Source organism: Schistocerca gregaria, unplaced genomic scaffold (assembly GCF_023897955.1).
Source record: "Schistocerca gregaria isolate iqSchGreg1 unplaced genomic scaffold, iqSchGreg1.2 ptg000925l, whole genome shotgun sequence".
Lineage (NCBI taxonomy): Eukaryota > Metazoa > Arthropoda > Insecta > Orthoptera > Acrididae > Schistocerca > Schistocerca gregaria.
Window position 1 is genome coordinate 220,445 of NW_026062282.1, and position 16,524 is coordinate 236,968.

At 51.3% G+C, this 16,524-nt stretch overlaps 1 protein-coding gene and 3 non-coding genes across 4 annotated transcripts; all 4 read right to left on the reverse strand.

Annotated features, from left to right (window-relative positions):
• Positions 1 to 150: 150 nt before the first annotated feature.
• On the reverse strand, positions 151 to 5,943 carry LOC126325490 (serine/threonine-protein kinase tor-like). Its single transcript, XM_049995195.1, has 2 exons — positions 691 to 5,943; positions 151 to 540 (listed from the first exon to the last, which is right to left on the reverse strand). Exon 1 carries the CDS (start codon positions 5,826 to 5,828, stop codon positions 1,248 to 1,250), a length of 4,581 nt encoding a protein of 1,526 aa, XP_049851152.1. The 5' UTR covers positions 5,829 to 5,943; the 3' UTR covers positions 151 to 540; positions 691 to 1,247.
• Positions 5,944 to 11,669: 5,726 nt separating this feature from the next.
• On the reverse strand, positions 11,670 to 11,751 carry Trnas-gcu (transfer RNA serine (anticodon GCU)). Its single transcript has one exon. It is a non-coding gene; the product is annotated as a tRNA-Ser (tRNA).
• Positions 11,752 to 12,106: 355 nt separating this feature from the next.
• Positions 12,107 to 12,188, reverse strand: Trnas-gcu (transfer RNA serine (anticodon GCU)). The gene has a single exon. It is a non-coding gene; the product is annotated as a tRNA-Ser (tRNA).
• Positions 12,189 to 12,327: 139 nt separating this feature from the next.
• On the reverse strand, positions 12,328 to 12,409 carry Trnas-gcu (transfer RNA serine (anticodon GCU)). The gene has a single exon. It is a non-coding gene; the product is annotated as a tRNA-Ser (tRNA).
• Positions 12,410 to 16,524: the final 4,115 nt, after the last annotated feature.

Consider the following 16,524-nt stretch of genomic DNA (forward strand, 5'->3'; position numbering starts at 1 on the left):
CGATATCTAGAGAAACGGAGGTTGGCGTCAAAAGGGCCTATTATCGAGGAAGGGGGGAAGGGGAGAAGGTTTCCTAAAAGAGAAATTATTTGGAGGCATTTTTTTAAAGTCAGAGAAGAAGGATCGGAGTATATGGTGCCCAAATCATCGGCACCAGAGAGGACGGTTATGATAACCAAAGAAAGACAGGTTTTAGAGTTCTCGAGCAATGCGAATGAACCATTTTTGGTAGTGAGCAAGTAGGGGCGCACTTGTGTTCTCCGAGGAGACAAGATAGATGAATCTCAGGCCAGAACGCACAGGTCAAGGACTAGTGCGAATTTGCGAGGAACGAGAAGCCGCCGGTTTTGAACATATAAAAAAGGTTTCATGAAGAGTGTAGCGCACAACGCGAGAAAAAGTATTTACACGAAAAAAAAGTACATAGAAAGGGGGGCGAGCGCGCCAAGAAGATATTGCAGAGAGAGCAGACACGCGGAAAACTCGAGGCACCAAGTCGGGGAGAGCCGACGAGACCAGCGCTGGAGAGCAAGATGGCCTCTACGCATAATAATCAAGGGAAGCAGAGTGAAAAGAACAAAAGTCAATTTAGCGACAAAAAAACGACTGCTATCAGAAAGATGTCCAAATCGAAGTGGATCGATCTTCGCTTCGGACGACTTCTTATGGACGAATAGACTTATGACGTACAAGTTCATGGAGAAACGGCAGTCGCACTAGCAACACCTTGGAAAAAAAGGCGTACGCAGGACTTCTTATAGAAACACAAATTCCAGCAGCCAAAAATAGCATTTGGCATGTTGGTGATGGAGTACAGCGCGTTTTTTCCTTGGCGCCTCGTACAATGAAGCGCTCAGCGTCATCTTCGTACGATACGCCCCTCCGGAGCAGCTGCCTTCCTGAGAGAAGAAGAAGCTTGTCTGTACATGCGAAATCTCAGTCTGCGGACGAGGGCAGACGGTTTCTAGCGCCCCCTCGGGCGTCTCTCGTTCGGAAGTGCTCGCCAGTTTGCACGGCCGTAGGTGAAGAGAAGAGCGCCGGATCGTTGTGCCGTTGGCAGCGCAGAGGCGCGATCGTCCCAGTCGCTCTTGCGCAGGGTTTTTCAAAAAGCGAGCAATAGAGATCCGTTATAGAGCCTGTTTTGCGCACGCCCCAGGGATGTGTCAACGCTTGTGTATTGGTACGACTTGCCTTGCACAAAATAATTTGTCATTGAGCGCCGTCGTAGAGAGCCGTACTGCGCGCCTTCACCAATAGGCGCAAAATCCCAAAAAGGCGGAGCAGAGGTTCTCGATGGAGGTGGCTTCACGAATCAAGAATCCGACTTGGGTCGCTTCGTTCAGGGGTCCCTTTCCGGGGAAGTCAGCACCGCTGAGCTTGTTGCTGACGCGCTGAATGGCCTTCAGGGATTCCGAATTCAGGGTTTCGTGCATATCTGTGTCCGGAGCACACAGATTGTTGATGTCGATTTTTCTCGAGGCAGAGGTGGCAGCTGCTGGGGCTCGAATGCAGCCTTCGCCCTCAAGGTCAATGGAAGAGGGGTGGTTTTGGTGAGTAGCCAGGGTGTTGGCGCAATCCTCAAGAGTGCCTGTGTAGGAGAAGGGTCCGATGAAGGGCGTGACGAGACGCCAATTGATAAAAGGGTCGTGAACAAAGGCTTCAAGGACAGTGAGAATGGAGTCAGAATTGGATCTCAGCACCCTCATAACGGACTCGCAGGTGATTCTGAACGTCCCGCATATGCCACAGGCCTCCATAGCACCCACCATCATACGAGTTAGACGAAATGGGACCTTTTCCGGGTGGCTCTCGCGCTGCATGGCGACCTCAAAGCAGTCGCCAAAATCAATATGCAAAATCTTCCCGGAAGAACGACTCAACAAGAAGTTGTTCGGATGACGATCCCCCAATCCCAGAATGTACCCAACGATTGATATTACGGCGAGAGACCTTGTATAGCTGGTTCTGCGCTCGAGCCAGTCCTCGGCGCCCTTGGAGTTGAGATAAAACGCTCGTCCCAGGTCGAGTCGACTTGTCCCGTCCAGCGCCGCTTGAAATACGCACACTTTCTGCATCAGGGTCAGCTTGTAGTAACTCGATATGTCCGGCTTCGGCACCAGCGACGTGATGATAATCTGCTCTGCGTCCAAAGGAATGCTGTGCAATTTGCGATAGTGCTTGATCAATTCGTGAATCGTGTCGCAATGAGGCACCCATTCTATCAAGCCCGTGTTGGAGGACAAAGGAACGACTTCAAATCGTCGAATGCTCAAATGGACCTTCGAAGTGTTGGGATCCGAGCTCAAGAAAGTGTTGACCAAGCCGAACAGCTGCATCACCCTTTCGTCTTGGCGCAAATCCTCGTGTCCCTTCAACAAGAACCCGTAATCTACGCCATCCATTCCGTTCACAATGACCTTTCGTGGTTTCCTTTTAGAAGGAATCACCTTCAAAACCGGATTGAAGCGCTTGATTCGGATCACCGCACTTCCGACGCGGTAGGTCCCTGGTACACTCAAAGACAGGTTGCTCATGCCCAACAGACGAGGAGAGACGTTCTTCAAGTGAATCCGGTCGGAATCCTGCATAAACTGGCGCTTGATGGCTCGAAACACGTGGCCGTATAGCTTCCACGCGGCTTGAATCGATGACGCGTTTTTGGTCTTCAGGTAATCTTTGACTTCTTCCCACGCTTTGGATAAATCCTTTCCAAACGCCTTGATAAAGGCCTGTTCCGAAAGTGTCTCGGCACCTTTCTCCAGCATGTCGTTCAAGTGCTGCAAGACGATTGTCATGCTGTCCACCTTCTTTTCGACATAGTAATAGTAGGACGCCTCATCCAGGCCCTTGTACCACTTTTCTTTCCACAAGATCGCAATTCGAATCAACTCGGTGGAGACCAAAATAGCCTCGTCCACCAGCTCCATGGAGTGACTCCGAATTGATGTCAATATGGACTGCGCGGCGCTCGCTCTCAGAGGATAGGGAGACCGCTTCGCCACCATCAACGGAAACACCAGCATCTGAGGATGGGACTTCCCCAACGCCGTCAAAATGCTGTGAATGCCCTGGGACACGCTCCGATGAGACGCGTGAACTCTCGCCATCAACTGAGGTATCACCAAAAGCCACTTCTCCACCGATATGACGTTGAAGCCGTCCAACATGGCCAGCTCAACGTCCTTCTTAGTTCCGTACTTAAACCACAACATCAACAGCTGTAAAATGTCCTGCAGGTTGTTCTTCGACGACAGCACGATCGCCTTGATGAGCCCGGTAATCGCCGATAGCAAGTAGCAATCCAAGTTCGCGTGATCCGAACTCTTCTCCAAATGAGAGACAAAGCGGTAATTTGCGTACGCCCACACGTGCCACGCACGATACCAATCAGGCGCATTTTCAATTGCCAACTTCGACGTCCTCACAATGCGCTGAATCGCCGCGTCATTCAAGTGCTCGCCATACGCGCGCAGGTGCCAGCACGACAGTTTGGCGTAACACCGAGCCTTGTCCCTCGCTGATATGATCGTGTTCGCGGAAAAATGAGACACCCACTCCTCCATCTTGCGGTACGCCCACTCGCTCGTCTTGGGCGTCTGCCACAGCAAATTAAGATAAGCATACTTCACCATGGGGAACGTATCCGGAACAGGGTCGTCCGCGGACAACTCCGCATTTTGGCCCGTCAACAAATAGGTCAAAATCCTCTGCGCCTTTTTCGGACGATCGCTCTTTCGAACCAAATTGGCGAACTTCGTCCACCAATAAACCACGGATCTCGGCGGCTCCACTAAACTCCTCACATTCAATAAACTCTGCCACACCTCTACATTCCTTTCTACCCCCTGCAAACGCTTCTTCCACAAATTCAAAATGTTCTTCTCCTTCTCCGGATACTTGCCATTCCACTGCTTGATCATCAAAATCTCCTCCAACTCCGTCAACTGCTGAATTCTTACCACGACCGAATAGGCACAACTGTAACTTTCACCAATCAGCGCCGTCAACTCCGTGGCCGCCAACTCGCGCGCCACCGCAATGTAATCCGCCGCCTGCTGACTATCCTGTTTGTACACATACATAAAGGCCCGATAAAAGCTCCCATCCAAACTCTGCACCGGTAAGTAATCCACGTACGTCTCTATCATGTCCCACTGAAAGGAGTTCAAGGCGGCAGACAGCGCCAGCGTGGCAATCTCCAACTTCTTGGGACCGTTCTTTTGTAGTGCCCACGTCTTGCGACAAAGGTCCGACAATGCGTCCCAATCGCCAAGATCGTGCATACATCTCATTCTGCCCACCGTGATCTCAATGTCGTCCGGGTGCTTCAGCTGGAGACTCTCGTACGCCTCCAACGCGGTAGACCAGCGAATCAACTTCTCGTACCAAGACAACTTGATCACCACACCGCCCGTATCCTGGGCCAATTTCAACATGCCTTGCGCCGCTTCATGTAATTGCAGCTTATAATTTAGAAATATGATATCTTCCATCAGCGCCGGCGACATCTGCTGGAAAAACTCTGCCTCCTTGTAATGTAGGGCCTTAGCATAGGCGTGGCACTTAATTGCGAGAGAAGCCAGCGTTTTGTTGTCTATCGGCAAACATTGCTCGTGATGCTCTAAAAACTCGACCAAATTCAATAAAATTTGCAAAATTTCCGCCGGAATATTGGACGACAGCGCATTTTTCAGAGAGTCGGTGAGCTGCATCCTCAACTCATCCGATAACTGCTCCCAGCACGAAATAAAGCCCACATTGAACAATTCTAGCGCAAGCGAATACTGGGCCTTCACCAACGGCACACAGCACCGAAGGGCTTGGGATGAAGACCCTGACAGGAGCACTATCGAAAATCTTCGAAACCATTCATACCAATCTGCTTTTGTAAACGACTGCCCTGTATTCCAAAAAAAATTCAAGAGCCCGTTTTTGCTGTCGAATTCAGACGTAAACGAAAAATTATCCAAATAATAATTCGAATCGGCTTCCTGCTCCTGCTTGTCGCAGCCATCGGGCTGGTGCCCTTCTGAAGAGGACGAAAATATGCTCGATGCACGAATGTTGCTCGGGATGATCGGAATGGGCTTCTTGTTCAAAATGGACTGGCATATGATGTTGAATCGGATTGAACGGATGGACAGTTTGGAGAACGTGGCGTAAATCATCGGAACGAACACCTCGAAGTTCTGGTTGAGTCGAACCGCTATGTTTGACAACACCTCGACGCACGGCTCAACCATGTCGCTGTGTGCATGTTCCAGATATTTGGTGATGTGGTGAATGATAGAAATGGCGTACTTAGAAATGTCGTGGTTCAGAGTGAGCTCCGAAAGATAGCAAATCGCAACGAACTGGATTTGCTTGGACTTCGCGACGTCTGATTCCGGCCCATATGGACGAGGCGGCGGAGAACTGTAAGCGTTTTGTGAATAAAAAAGGACTTTTGGACTGTCGACAATAAGCTGCATGACGACTGGAAGAATCAGGTGAATGCAGTTTTCGACCATTTGGCCAAACGCCTTGAAACATCGAAGTATGCCTTGAACCACTCGAACGTTCTGAGCCGATTCCTGTAGAGTCTGCAACATCTTTGGAAGGAGAAAGACGAGGCAAGAGCTGAACTTATCTCCTAGGGCAAAGAAAATTTGCTCGATCAAGGCAATAATGTGTTCGATCAGCTTCGGGTCTGACCAGTACGTCAAGCAAATTTCGAACAACTGATTTTGGTAATCGTATGTGTACTGCTTAATGATCGAGACGATGATCGAAAGTTGCTGAAAGACGAGCTTTTGAAATTCAAATATCGTATTTCCGCAAACCTTCATAACTTTTTGAAAAAGAGGAAGGAAGTGCTTTAAGTAGGGAACGCATTTAGTCCCAAGAGTCTTGAAAATAGCCGTCACGGCTTGAATTACTAATGGTTGTAAGGACGTATGAGGACCGTATGGATTCATCAGTAATTTAATGAGTGCTTGGAGCGCGGTTACAGGATAAAATTCAGGTGAATGAATCGTGATATTTTTCATTTTCAATTCATTGACCGTTTCTATACCAGAAGTGCCATCCGCCTCCATGATAGCTATTTGGTTTTCCTTGTGCTTGTAGGGATCTAACGCGCCGATAATCCCTAGAAGTTTGACCAAATCTCGCCGAACCTGAATGCTGTCTTCACGCTTGATCTTGCCCAGAATTGTGTCCAACAGCTTGGGGTACTTGATGAATGGTTCTATGACGTACCCCGTACTCTCTATAACCTGCGATAACGTCTTCAGTGCGCGCTCGCTGACCAAGCCCGAGCTGAGGTCTTGAAAAGCGTCGATGACCAACTGTAGAAGTTCGTCTAAGCAAAACATAAGTTCCTGATCTGTCACCTCGGCCAAGTCTCCAATTGCCGCCAAAGTGTGAACTGAAGAGTACAAAGACCGATTTTCTTGCGCAATCGATATAAGCATCTGCGCCAGAGGCTTGACGTACAGTCGAGCCAGCTCGGGAAAGTTCTGAATGATCAGGCCAATCAGCTTGATGGAATACTCTCTGGTGTTCAAGTCGCTTTTGTTTATCTTTTCATAGAGTTCCAAAAACGTCGCACGCATCGCTGGGTAGATGTATCCCGGATTTTTGGTTGAGAGCCTCCCAAGAAGCACAATTGATAGCTCTCTGATTTCGATGATGTGATGATGCAGGAACATAAAAATCTGTTTGAGAAAGATGGGCTGGACAAGGTAAGAGTCGAAACGGGTATCCAGTGACGTTAAGACGGTTATGTTGGTTTCAGGATCCAAATCCGTCAACGCAACAGCAATCAGCCTTTTGAGCACGTAAATGATCATCTCAGACGAGCGTTGACGCGTCGGATGTAGCGCAACTTGCTGCGACAGTAACTTGGCGCATGCGACCACGGACTTTTCTTTGATGGTCGTGTTTTCGTTATTCAAATAATTCACGACGACTCGATGAATAAAGTGCCTGGTGACTTCAGGATCGAATTCAAAGGTGGCGAGCGTATCCAACGCCAGCACCAGCTTGGAGTTGGAGGCCTCATCTGTGACTTTATTCGACGGTATTGTAGAATCCAAATTAATTGGATTACTTGAAGTAGGATCGAGACTGACTGACTTTGAAGTGCTTCTCACAGGAGCCCCGTAAGAGGTGCCAGAATTATCTGACGACTCGTCGGTGTTATGAACGGAAGATATAGACTGCTTGCGAAGACTGGAGAGATTGATATTTTTCGTCAGCGACAGGTGGGCGCTCGGCATGGGAGAGGTAACTCTGAGAGGTAGTGATTGAATTCCAAGGCGCGGCAAACTTCCACCGGGAGTGAGCGGGATTCCTTTGGCATCGAAGGGTCCGACGTCTCCTTCGGAGCCAGAATCAGAGTTGAGGGACGTTAGATTTTTGAAAAGATTCTGCGTATCTGCACCGGTTTCTTTAGTACCGAAGCCATTCGCAAGCTCTTTTAAACCTGAGCTGCTTTTTGGTGCCTGGGCGCCCTTGCTAGGAGCCGCGGGTTGATGTCGAGGAGTAGGAGACGCTTGAAATGAAAACAGTGTGCGAAACCATGGCCGTGCGCTTTTAGACTGAACTGGTGCCGTCTCTGACCCCGAGGAGGGCACCTTGGTTTTCTTAGAGGAAGACTTCATCCACGAAGTCGATTCTGATGGTCCGGACTGTGAATTAAGATTGGAGGACTGTGTGCTCGAAATCGAGGTTTCTAAGGACGAACCAGCGCTCCATTTCTTTTTGACATTTACGTCTTCTTTTGCAGACTCTCGCTTAGGCGCCGCCTTAGGGGAACTTCTGAGGGACGGGTTTTTCATCGAATCTGAGCCTGTCATAAAAGTGTACTTTTGAGACAGCGAGATAGACGGCAGCGGTTCCTTAGCCAATATGAGCGATATGATGTTGAGCAGGTTGTTCTGTATGTCTTTCCGTATGTTTGGAATGAACTGGGCGATAGTCGCGAGGCAGTCGACTAGAGGCTGGGTGAAATCGGCCGCGAACATGTAGGGCAGAATTTTAAGCACGTGAGGCTCAAATTCCTCGCCCAGTGCTTGAACCATGGATGAAAAGCAATAGAACAACTCAGGCGTTAAAATTTGGCTGGACTGATACTTAGCTCTAGAGTTCGTAATGAATGCACCATATATAACCGCCATGATCTTTTGTGCCTGTGGCTTGATTTGCTTGTTCAAGTAAAGGGCCATGTTGCCGATTGCTTCTAGGGCAAATGGTCTCTCCGGCTTTTTCATAGACGTGAATGACAGCAGATAAGGCGTCCATTTTTGCAGATAGTTTTGAACGAATATTTCTGGATAGAACTTGGCTATATTTGGAATGAGCTGAATAATCGTTCGTCTGATAGTCGAGCTCGAGTAGTCTCGAAGGTAGTAAAGGATTTCTAGGACTCTTTGGTGCTTGTCATTCATAAACCCGGTGCCGGTCTCGGTGAAGAGGACACCCAGCAACAGCAGAGCTCCATGAAAACTGTCGGCAGAAGAATTCGTATCTCGAAAAATCAATTCTACAATTGCATACACTTTTTGATAAAAAGAATATCGGTCCTCTGGAACACGGTGTTTGATGAGTTGGAGTGACCACTTGACAACATCGACGACGCTGGACCGAAGTTCAGATTCAGGTAATTGCAGCGGATAGCTCATAAGGTTGATGAACGTCTCGACATGCTCTATAAATATCAAATTTGGGACGTTTCGAATCAGCTGGGACAGTATATATACAGCCGTTTGACGTTTGTACAGGGACGACTGCTTTGATGCGAGCCAATCAAGTGCCTCGCGAATATCATTGTCTATGAATTCTCTAGGCATGACTCCCTGATAGACTCGGGCGAGCTTCCCTAAGCATTTGCTAGCTTCTTGTGCTATATGGGTGTTTTCTGGATTGTGTAACACCGTGCGAAGGTAATTGATCCACTGAAATATGAACGTTCTGTCATTGGTGTCATATTCGACATTGAGCAGAGCGTCTAGAAGTATTTGGAAAAAAAGGGTTGTTACATTCGATGTTGGGCGCGTGTTGCAAGTCCTCGATCAAGCACGGGTCGCAGAAAAAAATGAGGTGCAAGCTGTGCACAAACAACAAAATAACTGACTTAGCAGCATGAAGTACAAAAAAAAACGAGCAAGAACCACGCAATATACACAAACATAGCAAGTTACACCCAAAGTTTGAAGTACGCTCTGGGATTCTGTTCAAAAAACTTTTATCGAGTACATACTTAATGCCAATATTCCAGACAGTACGGTTTGAGGTGAGGTGCTGTTTATGGAATCTTTGATATGACGATTTACATTGCTCATAAAGTTGACGAATACGTCTCCCTTCATATGTTGGGTTTGCTCCGCGACCTGACCAGGCAACATGAGTCTGCGTGTCAGCTGAATCGAGTGCATGGTGCGCTAAGTGGGGCGATCTAATCTCTCCACAAGTACTCTGCCATTCGCCCGCTCCGTCACCTGCAGTAGCCGTAGTCGCCGAATGCGCAGAGGAACGTACATATGTTTGTAGATGAAAGATACCTTGCGCTCTTGTTTCGCTAGAGAAGGGGGGGGGTTGTAAGACAGCAAAACGGGGTATATCAGGAGAGAAAAAACGCTAATTTTCACACATACTTAGAGCTGATTTCAGAAAAAATGAAAGCCAATGGCTTAATCCAGAGGTCATTACCGGATTCGGCTTCAGAACCAGAGAAAACGGAATACATAGCTTTTCAGGTTCGAAAGCGCAAAAAGCACCCAAAAGAACTAAACTGATGTTTGCCTGCTCATGTACTTGAAAGTGTTGTCCATTACAGAGGGCAGATACAGGTGATGCTATGAAGATGGTTGCACGATGCCCGGGCTTAACGACAGGAGTGATTTATGTTTGTTAGAAAAGATGGGCAAGCTGGCAATGTGTACAATACTATATGAAAAGGTTGTGTTTGAAATGTACGAAAAACTTTTTGCTCGTCTCAAATAATTTTTTGTAATTTTCTTTTGGAAATTGTGTCAATTCTTCCACGCTCGCGATTGGTTGGGCGAAAGGGGGGTTGGTGAACGTGCTGTTGTGTCAGCGATAGGGCATTGAGGGTTCAGAATTGGGTGCCGCGGCCCCGAAGCGTTTTTACACATTTGTGCCCTATGTCTTGAATTCGCTCGCACTTCGCGGGTTTTTTGAGCGCTTGAAGGGACAGGAGGCGAATAGGGGTTGCGCGCCGAGCGCGCGCGCATCTCAGCGTTGGTTTGGAGTGATGGTATGGTGGTGAGTTAGGCTGCAAATTGTGCAAAAGTTTCGATAATAGAAGTTTTGCGCTGATTTGGTTTTTGTGTCCTGTCCGGGGGAGCGCGTCAGGTGCTCTTTGCGGCGGCGCAGGCTCTCTGATTTTGCAGAAGGGGGAGTGTGTTGAGAGGTTTGCATTGGTTGGCGGCGGAGTGCGTGGTCCGCGTTGTCGACCGAAGAGAGAGCGGCGAAGATGGGCGCGAATTTAGAATTAGAAAAAATTTGTCATACTTTTGTCTGGTGACAGAGAGAAGGTTCGTCGAAGTTGTTTGCCTGAGGGTGGCGGTAAGCGAAAGAGTGATGCCGACATGATGTTTCGCGTGGTGAGCGGTGAGAGGGGGGTAGCCGAGAGTGATTTGCGCGACGAAGGCGTCTCTGGCGTACGAGTAGCTCTCGACTGGGGAGGGTCGGTGCGATGAGAGGAGGTTCTCAGTTGAGAGAGCGGTTTTAGGTTTTGGAGGCGGCGTCCGAGATGTTGGGTTGGTGCTCGAGTCGCGTTGTTCCTAAGAGAGAGATGGCAGGGAGACAGAAGGAGAACGCGTCAGCCAGGCTCGAGGTGGCGGGTCCCAGAGTTCGGAGGGGCGAGGGTGGGGGCGACCATCGCGGCGTCTAGCTGAGATCTCGAGTGGGTCGCAGCAGTGGGGTTCGCGGAAAAGGGTGGGGGCGGACGGAGTAGGAAGAGTTCGAATTTGGAGAAAATGAGAAGTAAAGCGTTGGTGTGTGAAGGTTTGTGAAAAAAAGAGGACCAGGTTTTTGTATATCTGAATTTATTTGGTTGTCGAGGTGAGAGAGAACAATCGAATGTATAGAGTGAGTTTTAGTCCCATCTTCCTTTTCGTTTGGACGAATTGAAGGCGTCGTCATAGGGTCTCTTCTCTACGTTGATGTATCCTTTATCTCCTTGTGGAGGTTTGGCGTTGGGTGTTTTTTTGAGTTTGGAGATGAGTTCTGCGCCAGTGTCTACACACCATTCGCCTGGGATTGGGAGAGAGTGTTGGTGAGAGAGAGGTGCGCGAGAAGGGTGGATGGTTTTTTACGGCTTTGATGCGCATATAGAGACTTACCGACATTTAGGAATTTTTTGAGAGCGTATCGCGCGGTGGAGCTCTGGATTTTGGGCTCGGCGTAGGTGTAGGCGTTCCAGCCAACGGTCCTTCGAACGCCGGCTAGAAGGCTCGAGACAACCAGTCCGTCGACGATAATTTGGGTGATGATGCTGCGAGCGGGGGGGGAAGGGTTAGGGATGGTCGGGCGTGGTGGGTGGGGAGAGGGGTTGGTCGGGAGGTGGTACGCACCCCATGAGTGTAAAAAAAAAGACTGAGGGAGGTGATGAAGTCAGGAAAAAAAAAAAAAAAAAATAAGAGAGAGTAGGAAAAAAAAGTCGACGACGAAGGGATTCGAACCCTCGCGCTCGTAGAGCACTACATTAGCAATGTAACCCGTTAACCACTCTGGCACGTCGTCATAGGTGTGAGAGAGTATGAGGAGGAGGAGCATATAATGGCGCGTGTTTTTGTCGAGATGGAAAGAGGATACGGTTGCGCGCGTTTTTTTTTTTAATTGGATGGGAGGGGGGCGCGGCTGAGCGCGTTTGTTATTGGTTGGAGAGAGAGGGGAGGAAGGGGACGAAAAGGGGTGGGTTTTATTGGTTTGATTCAAGAGGGGGTGTCGAGGACGAGTCGGACTTTGATTTTTTTCGAGGGGAGTTCGTCGTGAGAGGGGTGGTGGTTGGAGTTGGGGGGAGGGGGGTTGGTCGGGAGGTGATGAAGTCAGGAAGAAAAAAAAAAAAAAAAATAAGAGAGAGTGGGGAAAAAAAAGTCGACGACGAAGGGATTCGAACCCTCGCGCTCATAGAGCACCACATTAGCAATGTAGCCCGTTAACCACTCTGGCACGTCGTCATAGGTGTGAGAGAGTATGAGGAGGGGGAGTGTATAATGGCGCGTATTGTTGTCGAGATGGAAAGAGGATACGGTTGCGCGTGTTTTGTTGGTCGGGAGGTGATGAAGTCAGGAAAAAAAAAAAGAGTGAGGGAAAAATCGACGACGAAGGGATTCGAACCCTCGCGCTCATAGAGCACCACATTAGCAATGTAGCCCGTTAACCACTCTGGCACGTCGTCATAGGTGTGAGAGAGTATGAGGAGGAGGAGTGTATAATGGCGCGTATTGTTGTCGAGATGGAAAGAGGATACGGTTGCGCGCGTTTTTTTCAGTTGGATGGAAAGAGGGCACGATTGCGCGCGTTTTTTTTTTTAATTGGATGGGAGGGGGGCGCGGCTGAGCGCGTTTGTTATTGGTTGGAGAGAGAGGGGAGGAAGGGGACGAAAAGGGGTGGGTTTTATTGGTTTGATTCAAGAGGGGGTGTCGAGGACGAGTCGGACTTTGATTTTTTTCGAGGGGAGTTCGTCGTGAGAGGGGTGGTGGTTGGAGTTGGGGGGAGAGGGGGGGGGGGGTTGGGTCGCGGTCGTTGGTGGGGGGGGGGTTGGGTGGTTTCTGGAGTGAGGGAGGGGGTTTCTGAGGGGGGGGGGTGGCGGTCGTGATCGTTTGGTTTGTTGGGGTTGAGTGGTGGGAGTTGGGTGGTGGGTTTTTTGAAGTTTTTGAGGGTGAAGGTGAGTTGTTTGGAGGCTTTTTCGGAGGTGATTCGGGTGGAGGCGGGTCGGTACTCGTCGTCGGAGTCGGGTAGGTATTTTTTTTGGTTCGTTGGGGGAGGAGGAGGCGTTTTTGGGTTTGGGGGTTTTTTTCTTGACGTTGGTGGAGAGGGTTTCTCTGGGGGGCAGTTTGAGGACGGCGGTTTTGTCGCCGTCGATTTTTTTCCAGATGAAGATGAGGAGGAGTCGGAGGCGGGGGTCGTAGGAGGTGGAGGCGGAGTTGATGAGTTGCCAGGTGGAGGAGCGCCACATGTCCAGTTTGCGGGAGGAGGAGTGGGGTTTGTTGGGGGGGTCGCGAGAGAGGACGGAGTCGAGTTTGCCGGAGGTTTGGAGGATTTCGAGGACGAGGGCGAGGGTGTAGGCGGCTTTGTAGCGGAACCAGCGAGAGAGGTCGTTGCGGATGATGTTGAGGGCGAAGTTGAAGACGGTGTCGTGGTGGATGGAGGCGTAGAGTTCAGGTTTGTGGGAGAGTCCGAGGTAGACGTAGCAGTGGAGGGCGACGGAGCGGACGTTTTGGAAGTGGCCGTAGGCGGTGTATTTGGCGAAGATGTCGAGGTCGAGTTCGATTTTGCCCTGTTCTTGCATGGAGGCGAGGGATTTGAGGCAGGCTTGGGCGACGACGTTGTGGTAGCAGGGGATGGCTTTTTCCTTTTCGAGGCGTTTTTCGATTTGCCTGGTGATGGTGACGTAGTCTTCTTTGAGGGGGCTGCGGACGAAGGAGAGGGAGCGGATGAGGGAGGCGAGGTAGTAGTTGTCGGAGTAGCTGTTGAGGCTGTTGTCGTTGGAGTTGAGGAGGTCGAGAAGGAAGAGGAGGACGCTGCGAGGGGTGTGGTGGGTGGAGTCGCGGATGAGGGAGAGGGAGAGGACGAGGGCTTTTTGGAGGAAGTAGGCTTGGAGGTCGGTGTAGTCGTTGGGTCGGAGTTGGGCGTTGGAGAAGGAGGAGGGGGGGGGGGGGGGGGGGGAGTGGGGGTGGAGGGAGGAGCGGGGGTGGAGGAGGGGGGGGGGGTCGTCTTGGGAGGAGGGGGGGAGGGTGGGGTTGGAGGAGGAGGAGGAGAGGGTGGGGTTGGGGTCCCAGTCGAAGTAGTGTTGGATGAAGAAGGTTTTTAGTTTTTTGACGCCGAGGGCGTGGCCGGCTTTGGTGGAGAGGACGGAGATGGCGACGGCAACGCGCATGCGGACCTTGTAGTAGAGGTTTTGGTTTTGGAGGACTTGGTAGAGGGTGTCGATGGTTTGTGGGGTGGGTTGGACGTCTTTGGTGATGCCTTCGATGGCTTCGAATTGGGCGATGACGTCGCGGTCGTTGAGGAGTTGGTTGATCCACATGAATTCCGGTTGCCGGAAGGAGAGTTTGGAGAGCCACTCGAGTTCGGGGTCGATGCGGATCCAGGAGAGGACGGACTCGTTTTGGCGGACGACGCACTCGGAGGAGGGGGGTTTAGAGGGGTCGTCAGGGAGGTGCGTTTTGGGGGGGGTAGGAGGTGGTGAGTTTGGGTTTGGAGCGGCTGGTGATGGAGGCGCCTTGGATTTCGTCGTCGAGGAACATGCTGTGGTCTATGGCGAGGTCGGTGTTGTCGGATTCGTGGATCCTGATGGAGAGTTGGCCGGGGACTTTTTCGCAGACGCGGAGGTCTTGCTTGACGGCGAGTTCGGTGATGTTTTTTTGTGGGGAGTAGCTGAATCCGATTTGGAAGTGAGGGTAGGTGGACCTGGAGACCCAGCGCTTGATGAAGTTTTCGGCGCGCTGTCCGGTGCTTTTCTTGCAGAGTTTTCTGAAGCTGTTGGTGGAGATGGTTTGGTCGATGGGGAGTCCGGTTTCGTGGTGGGCGAGGACGAGGTTGGTGAGGATTTTTTCGAATCCTTCGACGCCGACGAATTTTTCGAGTTGGGTCATGACGAGCGTGGCGCGCGTGTAGTAGTTCTTCTTGGCGAGTTCGGCGGGGTGGATGTAGTTGGTGTGGTAGAGGGGGGTGGTGTACTCGTGGAGGAGGAAGTCGGCCCTGAAGTGGGGGGAGTTGCTGGAGCGTTCGGAGAGGAGTTCGGTGAAGTCGAGGAGGACGGGTTCCTGGTCGGAGTCGTCGCGGTACTTGGAGTCGGCGGCCTCGTCGAGCAGAGAGATGTAGGTGCGGGGGTCGATGGGTTTGGGGTGCCACTGGAGCAGTCTGGCGGCGGTGGAGCGGCGGATCATGTGGCGGAGGCTTTCGAGGATGGTGGACTTGTGCTCGTTCTGTCCGAACATTTTTTGGCAGTTGAGGTTGGCGAGGTAGCCGAGGATGCCGAACTGGATCCAGAGGTCGGGGGGGGAGCGGACGCCGATATAGGCGCCGATCCACTGGGAGGCGAGGGCGATGGAGAAGATGCGGCGCGTGATGTAGGTTTGGTCGATGACGTCCTGCGAGTGAAGGAGGTGGGTGGAGCATATGGCGATGCCAGCGCCGACTTGGATTTTGGTGATGGTTTCGTCGACGAAGACCATTTTGTACTTGCCGAAGGGGAGCGGTGCGTTGAGGAGTTTCTCGTAGTACTCGACGCTTTGCGCCATGTGTCCGACGCTGTTGGTCACGAGCGACTCACGGCCCGGCATGCAGTAGTAGGCCAGCTTGGTCGGCATGACGGTGTCCACGACCAAGTTGAACCTGCCCACCGCGAAGCATATGCTCGACGCGAGGACCGGCTTGGATATGCGGTAGACGACCTTCTTAAGCTGGTTTTGTTCGTCCTTCTGGTGGTCGATGCAATCTCCGGACGCCACCACGAAGCACTCGGAATGCACCAAGAACTCCAGGTCCCACAGGCACCGGTCCGTCCAGGAATCGATGCACGGCATCCAGCTCCTGACCCCGCCCAGAGTCAGGCTGTACATGTGCGGCGCGCGGTTCTGATACACGTTTTCGTGGGGCGTCACGAAGCACAGACCGCCCGCCGGGTCCACCAGTTCGTACTCGACCCTCACGACCAGCGCGAGACGGCCCTCCGACTCGCACTCGCCCCTGTCCGCGCGCTGCGGCGCCTCGCTCTGAACGCTCGCCGGGAGCAAGATCAGCAGCTCGCCGTTGTCCGACGCCTTGCACGCCGCCTTGAACAGCGTCTCCATCGAGTCGGCCGTCGCCGTCCCCCCCACCTCGTCCGGAACCAGCTGATCCAGGTAGTTGTACACTCGGAAGTACGTCGGCTGGCCGTTCACGTAGACGTTGAGTATGTCTTTTTTTTTTTTGTTTAGGGCGGGAAAAAAAAGGGCCGTTCAGGAGAGTCAAGGGAAACCCAGCGAGGCCCTTCTCTGCGCGTCGGAGTCGCGACCCGGTGAAAGGGGGCGAAAAAAAAAAAGAGCCCCGACGCGCGCGTGGCCCTCAGTTTTTTTTTTTTTTTTTTCCACGCAAATCACACAACGACCACCGAAGCAAAAAGGATACGGCACTGCCTAGAATTGATCAAAATAGCCTGCGCTGTTTTCAGCAGCTTCAAGGACAGCTCCACGAACCCCTTGACCGCCTTTTTCTCTAACCTTACCTCTAAGAAAAGTCGCTGATGGAGTGTGCAACGCGCGGAACAAACCGGGGCTCTCCGAGATTCGGGATCGTCCCCTCTCTCCG